At 42.8% G+C, this 22,503-nt stretch overlaps 1 protein-coding gene and 1 pseudogene across 10 annotated transcripts in view; both read right to left on the bottom strand.

Moving 5' to 3' along the window:
- The window catches only part of TTC13 (tetratricopeptide repeat domain 13), an 84,626-nt gene that overhangs the window by 28,259 nt on the left and 33,864 nt on the right, over window positions 1-22,503 (bottom strand). For all 10 annotated transcript variants that reach the window (XR_006280077.1, XR_006280081.1, XR_006280076.1 and 7 more), the window contains exons 8-14: window positions 21,023-21,133; window positions 18,150-18,232; window positions 12,256-12,397; window positions 10,575-10,753; window positions 10,005-10,160; window positions 8,685-8,815; window positions 7,967-8,099 (exon numbers count right to left, since the gene is read on the bottom strand). Coding sequence is in view for 3 of the 10 variants with exons in the window: in XM_038395008.2 (XP_038250936.1) it covers window positions 7,967-8,099; window positions 8,685-8,815; window positions 10,005-10,160; window positions 10,575-10,753; window positions 12,256-12,397; window positions 18,150-18,232; window positions 21,023-21,133 (935 nt within the window). In the remaining 7 variants the exon portion in view is untranslated. The remainder of the gene's footprint in view (window positions 1-7,966; window positions 8,100-8,684; window positions 8,816-10,004; window positions 10,161-10,574; window positions 10,754-12,255; window positions 12,398-18,149; window positions 18,233-21,022; window positions 21,134-22,503) is intronic.
- Window positions 18,702-20,533, bottom strand: LOC119852543 (annotated as a pseudogene).

The raw sequence follows: 22,503 nt of genomic DNA, 5'->3' as shown, positions 1-22,503 counted from the left end.
CATATTTGAAAATCGAGAAAATATCAGTTGTGAAAATTTCTAAAGTTCCATCTTAAACATAACTGCCAACCTGTGGCTCTGAAAAGCTGGTTCATGCATCAATGGCTTTAGGCAAAGCTTGAATTCAGAGATCATAAAACAAGATTCAGTTTTTTTTTTTTTACTGAAACGTGTATCAGCTTCTGTAACAGGAAAGAAAGCAGTTAATAAAATTCTCACTAATGCAGCTAGGCAGTTGGAATAGTTAACTCTATGCTAGCAGAGTAGATCGCTGCAACGTATCCAACAATCGTTCACAGCTCTTTTTTAACTACCTAATACAAAAGGGAAAACAAGAGTATTTTCAGGAAAAAATGAACCCACAGAAACTTTTAAACACATGCCGTAACCTAGCAACTTGTATCCTCCTCTGGTATCTGAGGACCACTTCCCATAAGGAAAAGAGGGCAGTAACTTCACTTCCCTATCTTTTCTCACATAGGGCTGCTAAAAGGGAGGCACTAGCTCAAGAGCGAAGTCCTCCATTTATCCAAAGAACAGGTGGAGCACAGGTGGTGGGAGGGCAAGCTTCCTCAATATTGCCTGACAGATATGCTTCAAATATTATTTGGAGTAGATTTACATTTAAGAACAGTAACAGATTACTGTTACTGATTAGCTTTGTTACACCTAATAATTGGCACACTGCCAAGTTTAGGATAAAAACTTTTCATATTGTTGTTACCACATCCCCCTCTTTCACTTGTTTCACCCATGTTATATCTTGTCTTTTAGACTAACTTCTCTTGGACAGGTACTGTCCAGACGGAGAGACTGCCGAGACTCATCAAGCCCCTCGGATCGCTACCCCTTCCTGCTTCTCCACGTGGGCACCAATGATACTGCCAAGAATGACCTTGAGCGGATCACTGCGGACTATGTGGCTCTGGGAAGAAGGATAAAGGAGTTGGAGGCGCAAGTGGTGTTCTCGTCCATCCTCCCCGTGGAAGGAAAAGGCCTGGGTAGGGACCGTCGAATCGTGGAGGTCAACGAATGGCTACGCAGGTGGTGTCGGAGAGAAGGCTTTGGATTCTTTGACCATGGGATGGTGTTCCATGAAGGAGGAGTGCTGGGCAGAGACGGGCTCCATCTTACGAAGAGAGGGAAGAACATCTTTGCCAGCAGGCTGGCTAACCTAGTGAGGAGGGCTTTAAACTAGGTTCACCGGGGGAAGGAGACCAAAGCCCTGAGGTAAGTGGAAAAAGCGGGATACCGGGAGGAAGCACAGGCAGGAAGGTCTGTGAGGGGAGGGCTCCTGCCTCATACTGGGAATGAGGGGCGATCAACAGGTTATCTCAAGTGCTTATATACAAATGCACAAAGCCTTGGAAACAAGCAGGGAGAACTGGAGGTCCTGGTGATGTCAAGGAATTATGACGTGATTGGAATAACAGAGACTTGGTGGGATAACTCACATGACTGGAGTACAGTCATGGATGGTTATAAAACTGTTCAGGAAGGACAGGCAGGGCAGAAAAGGTGGGGGAGTAGCACTGTATGTAAGGGAGCAGTATGACTGCTCAGAGCTCCGGTACGAAACTGTGGAAAAAACCTGAGTGTCTCTGGATTAAGTTTAGAAGTGTGTGCAACAAGAGTGATGTCATGGTGGGAGTCTGCTATAGACCACCGGACCAGGGGGATGAGGTGGATGAGGCTTTCTTCCGGCAACTCACGGAAGCTACTAGATCGCATGCCCTGATTCTCATGGGTGACTTTAATTTTCCTGATATCTGCTGGGAGAGCAATACAGCGGTGCATAGACAATCCAGGAAGTTTTTGGAAAGCGTAGGGGACAATTTCCTGGTGCAAGTGCTAGGGGAGCCAACTAGGGGGAGCGCTTTTTCTTGACCTGCTGCTCACAAACCGGGTAGAATTAGTGGGGGAAGCAAAGTGGATGGGAATCTGGGAGGCAGTGACCATGAGTTGGTTGAGTTCAGGATCCTGACGCAGGGAAGAAAGGTAAGCAGCAGGATACGGACCCTGGACTTCAGGAAAGCAGACTTTGACTCCCTCAGGGAACAGATGGCCAGGATCCCCTGGGGGACTAACATGAAAGGGAAGGGAGTCCAGGAGAGCTGGCTGTATTCAAGGAATCCCTGTTGAGGTTTACAGGGACAAACATCCCGATGAGTCGAAAGAATAGTAAATATGGCAGGCGACCAGCTTGGCTTAATGGTGAAATCCTAGCGGATCTTAAACATAAAAAAGAAGCTTACAAGAAGTGGAAGCTTGGACATATGACCAGGGAAGAGTATAAAAATATTGCTCGGGCATGTAGGAAAGATATCAGGAGGGCCAAATCGCACCTGGAGCTGCAGCTAGCAATGAGATGTCAAGAGTAACAAGAAGGGTTTCTTCAGGTATGTTGGCAACAAGAAGAAACCAAGGAAAGTGTGGGCCCCTTACTGAATGAGGGAGGCAAGCTAGTGACAGAGGATGTGGAAAAAGCTAATGTACTCAATGCTTTTTTTTGCCTCTGTTTTCACTAACAAGGTCAGCTCCCGACTGCTGTGCTGGGCAACACAAAATGGGGAAGAGATGGCCAGCCCTCTGTAGAGATAGAGGTGGTTAGGGACTATTTAGAAAAGCTGGACGTGCACAAGTCCATGGGGCCGGACGAATTGCATCCGAGAGTGCTGAAGGAATTGGCGGCTGTGATTGCAGAGCCCTTGGCCATATCTTTGAAAACTCGTGGCGAACGGGGGAAGTCCCGGATGACTGGAAAAAGGCTAATGTAGTGCCCATCTTTAAAAAAGGGAAGAAGGAGGATCCTGGGAAACTACAGGCCGGTCAGCCTCACCTCAGTCCCTGGAAAAATCATGGAGCAGGTCCTCAAAGAATCAATCCTGAAGCACTTAGAGGAGAGGAAAGTGATCAGGAACCAGTCAGCATGGATCACCAAGGGAAGGTCATGCCTGACTAATCTAATCGCCTTTTATGATGAGATTACTGGTTCTGTGGATGAAGGGAAAGCAGTGGATGTATTGTTTCTTGACTTTAGCAAAGCTTTTGACACGGTCTCCCACAGCATTCTTGTCAGCAAGTTAAGGAAGTATGGGCTGGATGAATGCACTATAAGGTGGGTAGAAAGCTGGCTAGATTGTCGGGCTCAACGGGTAGTGATCAAATGGCTCCATGTCTAGTTGGCAGCCGGTGTCAAGTGGAGTGCCCCAGGGGTCGGTCCTGGGGCCCGTTTTGTTCAATATCTTCATAAATGATCTGGAGGATGGTGTGGATTGCACTCTCAGCAAATTTGCGGATGATACTAAACTGGGAGGAGTGGTAGATACGCTGGAGGGGAGGGATAGGATACAGAAGGACCTAGACAAATTGGAGGATTGGGCCAAAAGAAATCTAATGAGGTTCAATAAGGATAAATGCAGGGTCCTGCACTTAGGATGGAAGAATCCAATGCACCGCTACAGACTAGGGACCGAATGGCTCGGCAGCAGTTCTGCGGAAAAGGACCTAGGGGTGACAGTGGACGAGAAGCTGGATATGAGTCAGCAGTGTGCCCTTGTTGCCAAGAAGGCCAATGGCATTTTGGGTTGTATAAGTAGGGGCATAGCGAGCAGATCGAGGGACGTGATCGTTCCCCTCTATTCGACACTGGTGAGGCCTCATCTGGAGTACTGTGTCCAGTTTTGGGCCCCACACTACAGGAAGGATGTGGATAAATTGGAAAGAGTACAACGAAGGGCAACGAAAATGATTAGGGGTCTAGAGCACATGACTTATGAGGAGAGGCTGAGGGAGCTGGATTGTTTAGTCTGCAGAAGAGAAGAATGAGGGGGGATTTGATAGCTGCTTTCAACTACCTGAAAGGGGGTTTCAAAGAGGATGGCTCTAGACTGTTCTCAATGGTAGCAGATGACAGAACGAGGAGTAATGGTCTCAAGTTGCAATGGGGGAGGTTTAGATTGGATATTAGGAAAAACTTTTTCACTAAGAGGGTGGTGAAACACTGAATGCGTTACCTAGGGAGGTGGTAGAATCTCCTTCCTTAGAGGTTTTTAAGGTCAGGCTTGACAAAGCCCTAGCTGGGATGATTTAACTGGGACTTGGTCCTGCTTTGAGCAGGGGTTGGACTAGATGACCTTCTGGGGTCCCTTCCAACCCTGATATTCTATGATTCTATGATTCTATGATTTTGATGTCTGTACAGAGTCTAGCACAATGGGGTCCTGACTTGGTTAAGGCCTCTAGGCAATACTTTAGTATAAACCGTTAGTCTAAACTGTTACAAACATACACTAACTGGTTCTTCAGGATGTATTGTCCACATGACTTCCAGCTTTTGGTGCGCATACACATGAGACTGGATTCTTCTGGCCAACAATATCGATTGGCGTCATGTCAGTGCCCTAGATGTCCTCACGCTTCCCTCCCCATTGTCTCTCAGTTCTTTTGCCAGAGTCTGTAGTAGTCCTTGATGAGTATCCTCAATGCTGTGGAAAACTAAAATGCAGGACTCTGTACTGGTACTAATGGACTCACTGATAGATGGTCCAATGTTTAGGGCAGTAGCCTAGGAGTAACTCCCTGCTCTGCCAGTTTTCCTGTGTCATCTTGGACAAGTCAATTAGTCTCTCTGTGCCTCGGTTCCTTGTCTGTAAAATTGAGATTATAGCACATCCCTACCTCATGTGGGTGTTGTGAGGATAAATGCATTAAAGACTGACATGTTCAGATACTACGGCGATGAGGGGGCCACAATGGTCATTTAGTGAGATGTTTCTACCAGGAATCTCAGGTATATCTAGCTGGCTGGATGAATGGAAACGCATTTTGCATGTCAAGAGCTGCAAACCAACGTTGAGGATCTAACAAGAAAATTATGGAGGCCAAAGTGGACATCCTGAACTTGAAACAGCAAATGAAGTTGTTGGGATGTTGAAAATCCAGGATGGGTAGCCAACTACTGGTTCTTTGGAATGAAAAAGTAACAGGAATAAAAATGTCTGCCCCTAAATTCTAAGGGCACTTCCTCCATTGCTTCCAGTTGTAGGACCAACTGGTCCAAGATGATTCTAGCCCAACCTTCCTGGAAATAAAAGAGGCAGTTGCCATGTTGATGTGGAAAGGGCAGGGAGGGGGTCTAAAGCACAAAATATCCTCTGGTGGTTCTACCACGCTTTTGAAATTGCCTGGTGGAAGCCTCAGATTGAGGGGCAGCAGAAGACTAGACAGAGGGCCATCTCCAGTGGAATCTCTCTCTTCCTTTGTAGCTCTGAAGTCCTCTGTGGCCGATGATAATATTGGACAGAGAAGTGCTGTCTGAATAAGAGTTGCTGACTTGTTTAACTTCTTTTTGGGGCGGAAAAAAGAGGCCCAGAAAGTAGAGTTACCGGTCTTTAAAGGAGTGGAGGTTTGTTGCCCTCAAATGGTAAGTCCTTGCTTGTTGTTTGGAACTCTCTGGGAATCCTCAAGTCGTGAAGCTACGATGACCTTTCTCATTGCTATTGCATTAGCCATAGTAGGCACTGTGGTGTGAACAACACATGGAGAGGTTCCAGGAGGGATGTTCCCTATGACTCCCAGATCTCTTTTTGCTACTTCTCATGGAATCTTCTTTAGAATGCTTTCCCAATTCTCACTGTGCTATCCAGGAAGTTGAGAGCAGATGGGTGGGAGATGAGTCCTTACAATACTCAGAGGTGGAGTAGTAGTAGTAGTAGTAATATACTTCCTCCAAGGGAAGGGGCCATTCTACTGGGAGTGCCCTGCCTCTGAAGGAGAGGCCAGTACCAGGATAGCTCCTTAGCCTGATATTCTGGTAACTCTGAAGCTGGTGTTTTAAATCTCTTAAAGAAAGGTGACTTCAGCACCAAATCCATTTGGCACCATGTATGCTTTAGTACTAAAAGATAGCTGGTAGCAAGGTAGTAGATACTGCTGGACACTGTTTCAAGGCAACCAGGACTGAGGTTGAAGGTACTAGGCTTTTAGTACTGATGCACTTGGTGCCAAGACTCTGCGTACCAAGGTGCTCAGTGGTAAGGTTGGTACCAAGAGAAGTGGAGTCCACATATTTAGTAGGTGCCACTTCTGTTCCTTAGTGGTCAGTACCAGGGAAGCAGAAGGGGCTTAACAGGCTTCTGACTCTTAGATGGAGCCTAGCACAAATCAGAAGCATGACAACTCTTGTGCTCAACTTACTAGGCACAGAGATGGTGACCTGTGCTTTGCTCATCCCTAAAACCATGCTCTCTCCTGCCCATCAGAGGACGTCAATGCTGGAATAATGGCAGACAAATAGGGCCCTTGAGTAGATGTGGCCTGAAAACTCGGCTCATCAGGGCACTAATGGAGCAAGACTTACCAGATGTCTGAGGCTGGGCAGTAGCTTTCCTCTCTGAGTCAGAGGAGGCTTGTATCAATTTCTCAAGGAGGAACAGCTTCCAGCAGGCTGCTCTAGCTCTAAGTGCATGCACCGAAGGAGCAACATACAGATCACCACCCAGGGATGGGTCCCTCTCCTAGGCAGAGTAGGCACTGAATACTCATCATTCATCACACAAGAGATACGCAATGAATTCTGGTGATTTAGCTTCTGCCATGTTGCTAGCAACCCTGTATTGGCTGTTGGGGTGTCTAGTCTATGTGGACTACCTAAAAAAGCAATTTTTTTTAAATCAACATGCATTTTACCAACTATAATCCCAATTCACACTAGCAATGCACAGAGCAAAGAGTGGACATTACAAGGGTTTCATTTCGCTGCCACAGGCTGTAAGAAGGAACTGAAGGACAGTTGAGCCATCTGCCCCCAGGTGTGTGTGGGGTGGAGGAGTGGGCAGCTTAAAGCCATCTATAGCACAGGCATGGCCCCAACAGACACTAAGAACTAAAATAATCCAATCTCACACACATGTGCCAAGAGTGACATCCATGTGGCCAATCACTCAAAGAAGAATGAAATAGTTGATTCTCATTTATATCTCTGCTGTGACTGTCACTAAGGGTGCTAATTATTGTGCCTTGTGCATTTCTCAGAAACTTTTGGTCATCAGTTGGACTGCATTTGAAACAGTAATCTAGAACAAAGTTCTTCAAACTGAATTGCAACTCCCAGGAAGGGGCAGTAGTTGGAGGAAGCGGTGAAAAAAAATGTAAGATTTTGTAAATACTCAGTAATGTAATGTATAAATTTTTTTAACAATTTTTACAACAAAAATAGTCTTACTATTCAAGTTATTTTTACCTTATTGAGAACAAGTAAAATTGAAAGCAGAGGCTAGAAAGATGGCTAGATCCAGGCTCCCATTTAAAAACAATGAGTGCCATCACAAGCTACCAACTTGTTTTTATTCTTCCTTGCAAAGTTCAGAAAAAAAGCCCAGAAATTTCTTTATAAAAAGGAACTTTAAAGCATGCGCTGCATACCAAATCTTTTTGATTCCTACAGTTAACTCAGTAGTGTTCATACTATTAATGAATTTCCTTGCCCAAATGGATTAACTGATGGGAAAAAAAAAATACAATGCAAGTGTCCTCTGCATGTGAAAAAAGTCTAATTATTTTACAATAACCAACCTCTATTCTGCTAGCTGGATTTGTATCTCACTACCCTCTGTCTCCTTTAAAATACTTATTTATTTAGCTCTTCAAATTCATCTTGTGAAAAGTGCAGTGCCTCTAATCTCTGGCAAGTGCAGACCAAGGAGACCTCAACCTGCAAGAGTATTCCTCCTTTGGATGAAGAGTTGTTAAACATCCCTTTATGAAAATCGCTGCAAACACTGCACAGTGGACCAGCCCACAAGTGAGGATGCAGTTAAAGCAGTAGGGACTAAGATTCTGAAGAAATCTGCCTCCACATCTAGTACAAAGCCTGCAGTTGTTCAGTCTGTCTTAAAATTCCACTAACAGGAACTTGCATCAATTTTACAAGGTAGGCTTAGTAGCTCTCTTCTCTGAGCATTACCTTCGCCATTTCACAGCAATGTCAAACATATCTCTCCACTGCATCAATCTGGTTTTCCCATTCATTCGAACTTTTGAGTTTGCCCACGTTCTCTGTACAGCTTGCATTACTTCCAACGCAGCCAGCCCCATTGCTGAACAACAAAGAATATGTAGAACCAGTTAGTCCAATCAGAGACTCTCCATTTTACGGGGAGGAACTGAAGCAGCCAACTTAAGTGACCTGTTCAAGGGAACAGAAGCAGTTAGTGTTAATGCTGGTATAAAGACCCAGTAGTTCATGGCTTCCAGTCCAGAGCTAGACCACGATGAAAATATGTACATGTTAAGATACAAAGTGTGGGTATTTGTAAATTTTACATCTAAACATTTTTGGTTAATACATTTCAGATAAATGGAAATGTAAAGAAAAAAGTTTTAGAACTGCATATCACTTTAAGGGTATGTTTTTACTTAAATTGCTACAGCTGCATCACTGTAGGTAATGCACCTCCCATATAAGCGGTAGCTAGGCCTACGGAAGAATTCTTCATCGACCTAGTGCTGTCTACACCAGTAGTTAGTTAGCAAAGCTACATCCTTCAGGGATGTGAATTTTGCACACCCCTGAGAGACGTCGCTATGCCAATGTAAGTACCCGGTGTAGAACAACCTTAAGTTTATTAGCTCATAGCGCTATCAAAGCAAGCCATTCCCAGATGCAGAGTCTCCCTGCATACCTCTGTGCATTCTCTTATTTGGAAGGAATCCTGGCGTCTCATATTGCATCAGTGAACCCAGATGATCAGCCACACATACAAGTTCTTGCACTTCAGGTTTATAGCTTTCAAAATTCTGAAATAGCACATCCCTTGAAGAAAAAATGTCACAAAGTAATTATCAACCACCATCTGCCATGATGGCTCCTGAAAACAGCTTAAAAACAATCTGTATTTGTGGTGGTCAGTAACACAAGCCCAGAAAAGAATTAAAGCAAGTACCAAAAAACACATGTGTTGTAGATACCACACACAAAACAATCGAGATGAAATTCTGACCCCAATGAAGTCAATAGCAAAATTCATTCATCTCAACAGGAACAATATTTCACCATCAGACTTAATTATTAGAATAAGTGATTTCCAACAGATATCTAATAAATTGCAAGGTTCTATAGTGAGTCATCTCCTCAGTGTATATTAATCCTGAATTTCTTAGGGATCAGAGCTATGGCATGGAAGAAAACATGAGGAGTAAACAGACTAGTGGTCGGATTCTGTAATTCCTTCTCTAAACTCCCACTGAAGTCAGTATATGTTTTGCATGCATAAGAAATGCAGGTTTGAGCACATATCTACAAAATGACAAGTTTCTAAACCATGTTGTGTCAAATGACCGTAAAACTGAAGGTTAGTTTTTTCAGAGAGAAGAAAATCTCATATGAGGAAAAGGTCTACTTCCCTGATAGTTAAACTTTTAAATCCTATTCTGACAAAGCCTTTGCTTCTGTGACTGATTACCACCACTCTAGAGGTGGAATGTAACATAAATTATGCTAAAACACAATTACATTAAGTCAGAGTTACAAGTAATATATTTAATGTCTGAGAAACTATACCCTTTAAAAAAAAAACAAAAAAAAAAGAAACCTTAAATATTCAACAGTAAGCAAACTCCAGGTTGGGATTTTTACACTAAGGATGGATATCCAGATGGAAGTCTATCCTGAGTTTCTCTAAAACTGAAGTGATCTATAATCTAATTACTAATCCAGTTCCAAGACAAAATAAAGAACAAAACAGTTAACATGGCTGTGTAACCTGAATTATCTTTACTGAATTACTTGGAACTAGAGAAGATCATTTTGACCAAGTTCTGATTCTGCCTCTTTTTTAGTGAGCTAAATCAAGCATTTGCAGCCACTCTGAACTAAAAAGTGCAAACATTTTCTGTGGGCTCAGGCAGTGTTAACCATGTGTGATAAATAACCCTCAGATGCCACTTTTTGAAAAAATAATCCTACCAGGAATACTCTAAATGGTCTTCTAAAAACCACTCACTTTATATGTGGCTGCAATCCTGGCTGTTCTTCATAGTCTTCTATTAAAAAGGGAAGGTTTTTGGCCCAATGGTCCTTAAAGTTTCCAGGAAGATCTGTATCTACGTTATATTCAGTAAGAGGGGTATCAAGATGCGCATGCAAATATCGAGAATATCTGCAGAGGTAAAGAAAAACAATACCAATAAGTGTTATTTTTGTTCTTGGCCAACAGTTTATTTACCCCCAAATAAGAATTTAAAACAGGATTGTATATTTGTTAAGAGATTTAAGATAAATACTTTACTAAATTAATCAATATTAACTTGATCCTAGCTAAATTGTTAAAAGTCTAGGCCAGTTAAGTGGTACCATAGTTACTTTCACTACTTAACCAAGACCCAAATTTGATTTTCTGGTCCTGGCTTTTAACTCTGAACAAAAAGCACCAAGACAATTGTGAAGACAGCTCACTCACACAGCACTCAGGTGAATAATACATCTTACTTAACAATAGTTTTCCATGAATGACTAACACTTAGGCAATTTATCCTACATCAAAGGATTCTTCCCAGCCCTGCGCAACCGTAACTTACCTCGGAGGTATTTCACTTTTAGGTACTCTGGGCTAGCCTTCTGGCCTGGTAGTGGATCATTTAACATAACTTTAGTCTGAGCTTTTATGCCTTCATAAAATTGCCCCATTGCAACATGACTGAGACCTTTCATATACTGGCATACTTCATTATATGGCTCTAGCTGAAGACATCTCTAGAAGATTAAAGAAATAAGTCAATAAATACAAAAATTAACCTGGATATCTTGGAACAGTCTAATATACATTACTAAGCTCTTTATTCGCAAGGCCGACACCAGGGAATGGTTTTCTTTACTTTCAAAGTTGTCAGCAACTGTTTTCCCAATGACTTTTCTTCAACTGATATTAAAAACAATTTAATTAATTGCTAGCTAAGGTGGAGAAAAATATTTTCAGCACCATTACACAAATGTAACAGTGCTAGTGAAACTTGATCTTGATCACACTTTCAGTAACCAAGTGAATTTTGTTGAAGCGCACTTGCAGCTAAACAGTTTTCACGCACCAGATGAGTGAGGCTACAAGGAACCCACTGTTGATAAGCATTGTCGTAACACGTCATTTCCTAGTGCAAACAGACCCTAAAAATAGGAGACATTTTTCTTAAGATGCAACTTTATACAATGTATCCACCATCAGTTCTTCTCTTCCACCAAGCATCATAGCTCTGAAATTCACACTGCACTACTATTACCTTACAGTCAGTTCTGCACTACATCATGATAGTTTAGCATAATGCTAGACAACTGCATACTTTAGAATTTGGTACACCAAAACAAAATTCTCTGATTATATGGATACATTAAACACCAATGGGTTATCTGCATCTCTTCATACAGCACTTGCTATTTAAAATTAAGCTGGTTTTTAAATACAACAAGATCTACAAATTAAGTTACAAAACAGGGACACATGGTAATTTACATAAAGATATACAATGTTCTAAATAAATAAGAAGGAAAGTGTGCCTGTTAAGATAGGGAAGAAGGGATTCTTAGACTTGGCTCTGTTCCTTGCTCTGCCAATGACTCACTGTATAACTTTGGGCAAGTCATTTAACATCTGTGCCTTAGTTTCTGGATCTGCAAAATTAGAATATAATTTAACTACCTCATGGGCAGGCACCTGTTTTTACAATTTCAGATGGATCACTCTACACAAGTGTTAGCTGTTACTGTTCATGATGGAGAAAACTCAAAAGATTTAGATAAGCATCCAAAACTTCAGATGCTTATCTGACCCTTGAGATTACAGAACTGGCTACTTGTCTTATGAGAACAACCCTCCAACCTCTTATGGAATTTCAAAACTTTGGGTACCACTTCTGACCAAAATATTAGTGAATAAGACCAATCTGAGCATTTCAGAACCTTATAAAATACCATTTAGAGTCTAGTATTAACAACTGGTAAATCTGGGGGAAAATGTCTCAGTTCCCTCCCATGCCAGAACTGGTTCATCATTCACTAATTGTAAGACTACAAATCATACTTACAAAACAGAGATTATATACAGAATTGTATTTTACTTGCAATACAAATTTTCATTCATATTCAGAATGTGGAAGATAATATTATTGTGTTTCATTTTAATTGTAATTTGATAAGCATTAGGTCTAATTAAAAAATATCAATCCTTAATTTAGTATGGATCTTTAAGGTCTACCTGTGCTTACCTTAAAATTCTTCAGTGCCTCCTCTAGGCTACCATGATGGTAAAGCATCATTCCCCTGAGTTGTAACGTCTGAACATGATTTTGATTTAGCAACAAAGCCTTCTGGAAGCTCTCTGTGGCAGCATCAAAGTTACCAAGTTCCCTAGGTAATTCCATAAAGTCATAAGTGAGAAACATAAAAAGCAATGGTGAACATACAAACTTACCTTTTTACCAAATAATTTTAATGCAGTCCAAATGAAGATATTAAGAAAAGATATGATATAGCTAGGGCTGATTTTTTCTTTTTTTTAAAAATCACATCAGGGACAATTTCTTTGACTAAGGTAAGAGATCTGCAACTTCTTGAGCAGTGACAACCAAACTATTGTTAACATTTCTTCACTTAAAAAGGATCTACTCTTGGATATAGAATCCCACTAGACCAGGGGTCTCAAACACGATTATTTTCTGCATCCCCGCCCCCCCAGCATTTACCTAGAGCGGCTCCGGCCCGGCACGCACCAGAGGCAGGGCAGGCTCCCTGCCTGCCTGCCCTGCCCCTGCGCCGCTCCGGGAAGTGGCTGGGACCCGGGGGAGGGGGACACAAGGGTCTGTGTGTTGCCCTGGCCGCTCCTCCAGGTAGCTCCCCCGAAGCTCCCATTGGCCGGGAATGGGGAACCATGGCCAATTGGAGCTTTGGGGGAGGTACCTGAAGGAGTGGCCAGGGCAACACACAGACCCCTGTGCCCCCCAGGTCCTGGCCGCTTCCCGGAGCGGCGCGGGGGCAGGGTGGGCAGGCAGATAGCCTGCCCTGCCCCAGTGCGCACCGTGCTGGTCCCATCCCCCAATTCCCTCCTGCAGCTGAACCCCCTGCTGCACCCCACACCCCTCCTGCACCCAACTCCCTGCCCTAATCCCCTGCCGCACCCAACCCCCTGCCACACCCTGACCCCCTGACACACCCCACACCCCTCCTGCACCCCAATCCCCTGCCGTGAGCCGCCTGCCCCCTTGCCCCATCCGGCACCCTGACCCCCTGCCCTGAGCCCCCTGATGCACCCCACACCCCTCCTGCATCCCAACCCCCTGCCCTGAGCTACCCTGCCGCACCCTGCACCCCTCGGGGACAGGGAGGGGGTGGAGTTGGGGTGGGGATTTCAGGGAAGGGGTGGAAAGAGGCAGGGCAGGGATGGGGCCTCACGGAAGGGGTGGAGTGGGGGCAGGGCCAGGGCAGCAGGGGGCAGGGAGTCAGTGGTGCAGACCTTGGGCCAATGTACTAGTGGTCATGTGGCCCTCGTGGTCATTTGAGTTTGAGACCCTTGCACTAGACCCTGGATTCACACAATTTTGTGGGCATTAACCACTGACTGACTATGAAACTTCATGCATTTCCTGAACAGTACTTCCTCGGAAAAAACAAGAATGAAAGCCTCCTACAATAAGCATCCTTGAATAAGATACAACTGAACCAGTCCAGCTGATATCCCTTCCCCATCAACAAAAGCTATTTATAAGGATGGATTCAGAAGTGTAAGTAAATTTTATGTCTTTCAGAAGCTGCCAATTGAAAAAACATGTGCCAATTTTCAGTTAATGGCCAAATTGATCATTATGTTTAGAATTATATAATTTCAGAAGTAGATACAGCCAATAGAACATGATATAGTTTTAAAAATAAAATTAAGTTAATATCCTTTTGATAAAACTGGCATGTAAAACCCAAAGATTCTGAATTACGTTTACAGTATCCAATTTTAATATATTAAATGAGTTCCAATCAACCACGCACATTTAAGATAGCAGCACTAAAAATAAAGAATCAAAGCACATGCAATTACCAAGCAGAAAAACTAGTTTGTTTTTTAAGCTGGTTCATTAACTGATTAATATTCAGATTCAAATGCCTTTACAAAAGCAGATGATCTGAAAAAAGATAGTCTATTTCAACCACAAGTTATTGAACTTGATGCAGGAATTACTGGGTGATATTTTAAGATTTGTGCTATGTAGGCAGTCAGATTAGATCATCACAATGAACCCCTTCTGTCCTTAAAAATATTCTATACATTTATGATCTAATCTTTATCTTAAAAGGTGATCTACAAATAATATTTGAAAAATGTTGGCAAATAAAGCTTTGTTTTCCAAGTGACTTGAGAGACATTTTGGCATGTTTTTAATATTTGCTAAACTTTAAATAAGCAGACCTGAATAAGAAATGAAACAACACTGCCACATACCCATGACTGCCCGCTCCCGTCAATTACATATCCCAACATCCATTTTGCTAACAATTGCCAAAACCCCCATTGACGGAGCCTGCCTATATTAGAAAAGAAAGCAATATTTGTGCTGAAAAACCTCCTCAAGAATAAAGAGATTACTTTTCAAAAAGTTAACATTGTGTATCTTAATGGATTCAGATTTACACAAGCACTACTGGGGAAAATAAAACAGGACTTGCCTTACAGGCAGGCAGACTCCAGCACTCAGGCATGGTGGGTATGATGTTACCAGGAAAGCGCATGATTAGATGTGCACCAAGGCACTGGTGATTGCATTGGGTCTGTGCTTGGCAAGAAAGACAAAAGTACGAACTTAATGTTCTAAAATACCACCCTACCTTGTCTATTTTGAGACATCCACTATATAACCTTAATCGACTATTTTTTTAAAATATGCTATTATAAGGTTGCTTGTGCGATTGTTAATTCTGCCTCCTTGCGCATACAGTCTTTAATTACATGATAATCATACTTTTTTCCCTGCAGCACCTCTGCCTTATTTATTCAGTGGACAGGATGAATGGTGCTCAGGGAATGAAGCAAGAGTGCACAGTGAAGGAGGCTTTTTTCTGTAGGATCCTTGCCACATTTGTTGCAGAAGTTGGAAGATGTGTAATGAATGAGGCAGGGGACTGTAGGAAGAGAAAGAAGCATCTCATGGTGAAGACAGTTGAAGGCCATCCTGGAGAACAGGATTCTATCCCTACTCTGCCACAGAATTCCAATGTGACTCTGAAGAAATCACTTACACCAAGCTTTTCACAGGTGGTCACTAATTGCGTGTTCCTCATTTTCTGGGTTCCCAACTTGAGGCCCTGGGGTCTGATTTGCACCAGTGCTAAGCATTAATAAATGTAAATTAAGTCAATGGGACCTGTGTTATGAACATTTAAAGGGCTATGAAAATTAAATATTCCAGTGTCACCAACTCTTGCAATTTCTTCACACGTAACACAATTTTGGCTGGGGGTTGAATCAGCCTCACAATGATGCAAGAAGCTCCATCCCTCTCCTGAATTTCAACCCTGCCTGGTGCAAGGGCCCCCACACCCTCTTATTGGCTACCTACCTCCTGGGAAACAGCTATAGGAGCAGGCAGATTTTTCTCTGCTCCGCTCACAGGAGCGGAGAGAAGGGAGAGGGAGCAGTCTATACCTTTCTCACAGGAGGGAGCACACAGCCCAACAGTGCAAGGGCTCTGCTTCCTCCTCCCTGCAGTGAAAGATGGATCAATCTTCCCTCTGCTCCTCCTCCCTCCCCTCTCTATCCCTACAACACAAGGACTGGGAAGGGAAAGAGCCCCAGGACCTTCCCCACTCCAGGCAGAGAAGAATCATGAACCTGCAGGAGCAGTAGATGTGGGAGATGGAAGAAGACAGAACTGATGCGAGGGCTGAGAGGGTTGTATAATGAATTGCTGGGCTGGGAGGGATGGGGGGGTGGACAGATGGAGGGACAATTAAATTAGAATTTTGGGATTAGGGAGATGCTGCAGAGCTTCCAGCATCAGGGACACAGTAAAAGCTCCTGCAGTGGTGGCCAAAATCACCTTACTCAAATCAGGCAATGCTAACCGTCACAGCCACACATTGGGCAGTGAGTTCAAAAACGACAGATCAAAATCACAACATAATCTTTTAAAAAATAATCTCATGATTTTGGGGGGTTTGACTCATGATTTTTGGGTTGGCAATCCTGAACTCTCTGAAAAAGTCAGACCCTAGGATCCTTAAACTGGGCACCCAAACATACGAGACATTTGACAATTTTTGCTTCCATTCTCCATGTACAGAACAGGAATAAAAATCCCCACTTCTTCCTTCAAAGGGATGTTGTGAAGATCAATGAATTCACGTCTATGAAGCATCCATACTACAGTGATGAATGTCACAGAAAGCCCATGAAGAATTAATAATTGCATACTCAGTGCAAGGTTTAGATCCTGTGGTAAATAAAGCATAGGCAAATAAGAGACTGTATTTTAAAGATAAAAACTTGTGAATAGGTACACAGTCAACAAGCACAGTCCATTCTGTGCACAAAATGAGGCAGGGGTCCTGTAGAAAAAAATAGTAGGTGATCATGTAATTCAAGACTATATTATAATGCATATTGCCAGGGGGCCAAATTTAGATTACAGGCAACAATTTATATTGCAGCAGCACCAATCACATAATGTAGGTGTTTTCCAAACATAATAATCCAAAATATGAAAGAAAAAACTGACGAAGTACAGAGGGTTGTGTGGAAGAGAAGGAATACAGTATACAGGCATAGTAGTCAGGGTGATGACTGGTTTATGTATTATTCATTTTTTTAAATATATAACCTATCCACAACTGCTTTTCTTCCTAGTTATTATCTGTAGATCACCTCTTTAAAGACACACAAATTCAAAACCTTAATAAACAAAGTCAAGTTCTCTTCTTGTCATTTCCATATCATTATTAAAAGCAAAACTAAAGAGTGACCCATTACCTAACTCCTGAATAAGAGTCCAATTTAAATACATTAGGTTTTTCAAAAAGAATTTATTTTGCCGATACTTAAAGCAAAAACAACAGGTTGGTTTTTAAAAATAATTACTTCCCAGTTTTAGTGTAAGTATTTAGATTGCAAATACTTAAGGGCAGAGACCCTGTGTTTATATTCATTTATATAGCATCTATCACACTTGTGGCACTATATAATTAAGTCAAAACTTAAACATGCAAAAACCACTCACTGCTGTCTAAATATTATTATTTCAGAAACTATCTAGCAAGTTCTTATTATGAGAGTAAAATAGTCAACTGTGGTTCATAATGTTTACCCCACTTTCATACAATATCACTTGAGGATATGTTTCAACTATGGTACTGATAGAAGCTAAAGATCAGGTAAATGAGGCCCTAAGGGGTATGTGTACATGGCAATTGGAAGTGTGATTGCTGCTTGGGTAGATATACTCGTATCAGCTTTAATATAGCTAGCAAGGGCTAAAATAGCAGGGAAGACATGGAAGCATGGACTATACAAGCCCTCCTGGGTACATGCTTGCATTGCTAGCTCATTCAGGGGCCCCCCAACACCACATCTTCACTGCTATTTTTAGCTGTGCTAGCTAGATTAAAGCTAGCAGGCGTATACCTACCCAAGCTGCAATCATAGATTCATAGATACTAAGGTCAGAAGGGACCATTCTGATCATCTAGTCCGACCTCCTGCACAGCGCAGGCCACAGAATCTCACCCACCCACTCCTATGAAAAACCTCACCCATGTCTGAGCTATTGAAGTCCTTAAATCATGGTTCAAAGACTTCAAGGAGCAGAGAAGCCTCCCTCAAGTCAACCATGCCCCATGCTACAGAGGAAGGCGAAAAACAGATCTCTGACTGCAGTGTAGATATACTTTAAGAGACCTGTTTACTTTGGATTTATACTAAAACCTCTTTGCCTTTGTTTTGTTTGTATTGAGCTCAACCCTGAAGTCCATGCTATTAACTATCAACAATAACACATCAAAATATAGAGAAACAAATCTATGATTAAAGACTATTGTGTTATTTTTATTGATATGCAGTGTTGAAAGTGTGCTAGAGGCTTTAAGCCAGCGCTATTAAAAAGCTATTTCTGAACATGCTTACCTGTAGGCCTGTCCCAGACTCTTATATGCATCTATGAAATCAGCTTTCTGCTTCAGGGCTTCTTTGAATGATTCAATAGCTTCCTACATAAAACAAAAGTAGATATCATAATTAGCTGTCATTAATTATCCCTGTCTAAAGTTAAATTCTATAACTTTGAATTTAAAGTACAGTAATTCAATAATTACTAAGGATTTTGTGCTGTTATGCAAGACCTGTGGAAAGTTTGACCAAGACATTATACATTACAAAATCCAAAAATGTACAAGTAAAATATTATAGTAGTTTGTGCTAAAATCACACAACTAAAAAAAGCTATAATCCTTTTTATGGCTATACTAAGCTATGAAGTAAGAGACTCTCCCAATATCACATGGTGCGAGGGACAGAACTCTTCTCCTGAGATTCAGTCCTATGCCTTAACTACAAAGCCATCCTTTCTTTCTCCAGACCCCCCCACCTCATTTACAACACCCCTTTTAACTTTTTGTGTTAAAAACAAAAAAAACAAAACAAAAAAACAAAAACAACAAAAAAAAAAAAACCAAAAAAAAAACAAAACAGCCAAACCTTTATTGTTTCCAAACCGAAGAGAAGGTAGATTTCGGGGGGGCTGGTGGAGGGAGTTTGATCCCAGATGGGGAAGCAAGGGCTGTGTGCTGGGGGCCCGCGGGAGACATCCTGGGGGGGCACGAGGGGGGGAAATCACTGCGCCCACCCGCCCCCTGATCTCACTGCACAGCATGTTCGTTCGCGCTGCTGCTGGAGTCTTGGGATTTCATGATGTCAGGGAGCTCCAGGAGGCTGGAGAAGGGGTCGATGCGGAGAACCTCGAAGGAGTCATCCCCAGCTCAGAAAGCCAGGCCCACCGTGGACAGCGCCTGGGGCCGCGCCATCTGGCTGGTGAAGCTGCAATCTCCCAGGGTCTTGCTGTCATCTAGCAGCTGGTCATCTTTGTAGAGCCGCTGCTCCTCGGAGAGCCGCTTGAGGATGCCCTCCACAATGTGCTTCAGCTCATACACGGTGCTGGACTCCTTGGCGTCAGTGAAGATGGTCGTCTTGTGGCGCCGGATCATCAGGAACACGTCCGTTCCGGCCGCTCCCCGCTCGCCCAGATGCAGACGCAGCCCCCGGCTCCGCCACGGTCCCAGCCTGCACCACGTGACCAGGCAGACTCACTTCACAGCCCTCCCCCTCTTATTGTTCTGATGTATTCTGCACTACGTTCAAGTGGTTACAGATTCCTGCTCAAAGCCCCTCAAGTGGTTACAGATTCCTGCTCAAAGCCCTACAGAGGGAATTTATGCCTAGTCTACACTTAAACCAGTCTGCCAGGATAGATGTACCAGTATATTGCACTCATGGAGATGCAACCTATACTGGCAAAAGAGTTCTTCCGCTGGTATAGCTTAAACTAATTGCCCAATGGAATAAGCTACATTGGCAAAATCATTTTTTTTGCTGATCTACAGTAGGGTTTTTTGCTGGCAGAGCCATGTCAGTTGGAGTTCAAATTACTTTATATGGTCCAGACTTCATTAACCTAAACCTCCGACTCATAGCTCATTAACTAGGACTCAAATTAATTCTCTTCATACTTCTTAGTTTAATGCTTTACTAAATGACAAAAAGCACAGGCAGGACTTCAGTCAGTAGAAGAACACCCACTAAGCCCTTAGGCAAGGGGGGGATTTAAACAAATGAATACAGGTGTTCTGAATTAGAGAACAGGTAAACGACAGAACCAGCAAATTACAGTATTTCAATTCTAGTTTGAGTGTGTTAAGAATTCAGTTATTGCACTAATTACAATCATGCATCCACTCCCGGATCTATCTCATCAAGTCTCAAATTAATCAGGGTGAGTTTAGACCACAATTTGGATAGAAGTGCACCAATGGTAACCCAGTGTGCCGGTGATTCCATAGGTAGCACATTTCTCTCACGTCAGCACTACATTGGTGATCTAGTTCACTACCAAGGGCTGCTGTGCTACTTTAAGATAAGATTTACAATAGACAGCCTTACCATTTAAGGTCCTTAACCTTCTCTTTCCTGATTTTTGATTAAAAGTTCAGGAATGGAAAAAGTATAGGGGAAAACAAGCAGCACCCAGGTGATGGACTGGGAAGGGAGAAACCCCGAGAAAAAAGCACCAGCAGCTCCTCCCCACTCAAGTAAGTTAGGAACAGATCCAGTATTGTCAACCTCAAACATTCAAAAATCTGAGTCAGACCTCCAAAAAATCATGTGATTTTTAGAAAATCCATTTTGTGTGAAGGGGAATTATTTGCCTTCTGTTTCGAGTCTTTGGAGGCACATAGCTTTTCCCTTCAATAATGTATGCATGAGAGTTTCAAGTTTGACATACATGAAATGCACATGTAAAGATCCGTACTGGCTGCCCGGAGAGGACCCCCGCTTACCCTCTCCTAATCCGTGCGGTAAGGAAGCTATCACTGTTTTCCTCTCCAGCCCCCTTCCTTGTCAATATTGCTAGGCATTCTTTTTCATTTGATAGAAAGAAATTTTGGACTTAACTGGACACATTTTCAGTGTCAGCCCCCGAGTGTCAAGCACTTTTGAAAATCTGTCGCTATTTGACATCATATATTCCATCAGTCACATGCATTCCAGTGAGAATATCTGATATCTACATGTCACTATGATGCATCAGATATATTTTCAGTGAACCAAGAAGTGCCACTGGATTTAACAGAGCCTAAAAAGGTTTGGTATGATGATTTATCTCCGGCATGAGAAAAAACAAGGACACCTACAGAATTTCTACAATAGCCAGAATATTTTATAGAAGTAACTTTAATATTAAAGGCATTGTTCGTAAGTAAGTGGATATTTAAAAACAAATTTACCTTCAGAAGTCCTCTATGGAAAAAGGTTAAGCCTTTGTATAGAATAGCTACAGGCTGGTTTTTGTTCAGTTCCAAGGAGCGCTGAAAGTCTTCATGAGCTGTTGCATAGTCCTGTTGGACAAAAATAGCTTTCAGATGACACAGACATTGCTAGATCTAGCTGATAAAGAGGAATACAAACAAACCCTCTTATGGTTACATGTATGCATTTTACTCCAACGGAGTGATCTGGAGTTCTAGGTTTATACTAATATGCTGACTCAATCTCAACAGTGCTAATATAAAATGCCTCTTCTTTGGAAGGAACAAGGAAAGCAAATATCCTTAAGAAGGAAAATAGAAGGCATTCAGCTCCAGCACCATATAAAGCAGCAGAGATAGCCAAATGTCAGTCAGAATGGCAAACTAAAGGGAATGTACTGCATAATTTATTTCCATCTTTCCTCTCAGAGCAACTACTGCAAGAAAAAAATTGGATTAATTGAATGGAGAAATGGGTTGAAAATAGGCTGGGTGAAGTCAATTGAATAAACTGATTTCACATCATCCCCTTGGGATATCAGCTATTCAATGTGCATACCATTTTTGAGACAACAATATCTAAACTAACCTGAAGCCGTGTCCTTAAAAACACCAAAATAATAACAACACAGTAAAAGCTGTTTTATCCGGCATGCTGGGGGAAGGGGGTGGGGGGAGAGGAAGTGCTGGTAAGTGAAAAATGCTGGTTAACCAAGAGGGAGGGAGTTTGGGTGCGGGAGGGGGCTCAGGGCAGAGGGTTGGGGCATGAGAGGGGGTGCAATATGCCGGATCCGGGATGCCGAATCCAGGGCGCACTCACCTCAGCTGGCTCCCCGCAAGCAACAACCTATCCTGGCTGCTCCTAGGCGGAGGCACAGGAGGCAACTCTGCACACTGCCCCGACTCAGCCCCGAGCGCTAGCTCCGCAGCTTCCATTGGCTGGGAACCGCGGTCAATGGGAGCTGCGGGGGCGGTGCCTGTGGGCAGAAGCAGCGTGCAGAGGCTCGTCATGCCTCTGCCTAGGAGCAGCCAGGACAGGTCGCCACTTGTGGGGAGCCACCCAAGATGAGTGCCCCCTGGATCTGGCACCCCATACCACCTCCTGCACCCCAGCCCATGCCCCCTCCTGCACCCAAATTCCCTCCCAGAGCCCGTGCTCCACACCTCCTCCCACGCCCCAACCCCCTGCACCAACTGTACTATAACCGGAATTTCAATAAAGATCAGAAATGCTAGTTTAGAGAGCTTTCTGGTTGATGAAGTGCCAGATAAAACAGCTTTTACTGTAATAATTATTTTCATAGCAAGAAGATAGTATTTCAGCATTTTGCAAGGATAAGAGATTGCTTTATATTGCTGGTCTAGGGTGTGTGTGTACACACACAGAGCTGTAGTTCTGTATATTTTTCCTTTTTAAAAATGAGTATCCAACAATAATCCCCATTGGCAATTATGGTATT

Source organism: Dermochelys coriacea, chromosome 3 (genome assembly GCF_009764565.3).
Source record: "Dermochelys coriacea isolate rDerCor1 chromosome 3, rDerCor1.pri.v4, whole genome shotgun sequence".
NCBI lineage: Eukaryota > Metazoa > Chordata > Testudines > Dermochelyidae > Dermochelys > Dermochelys coriacea.
Note: the sequence above shows the minus strand (reverse complement) of the source record. Positions and strands in the feature narration are given on the sequence as shown.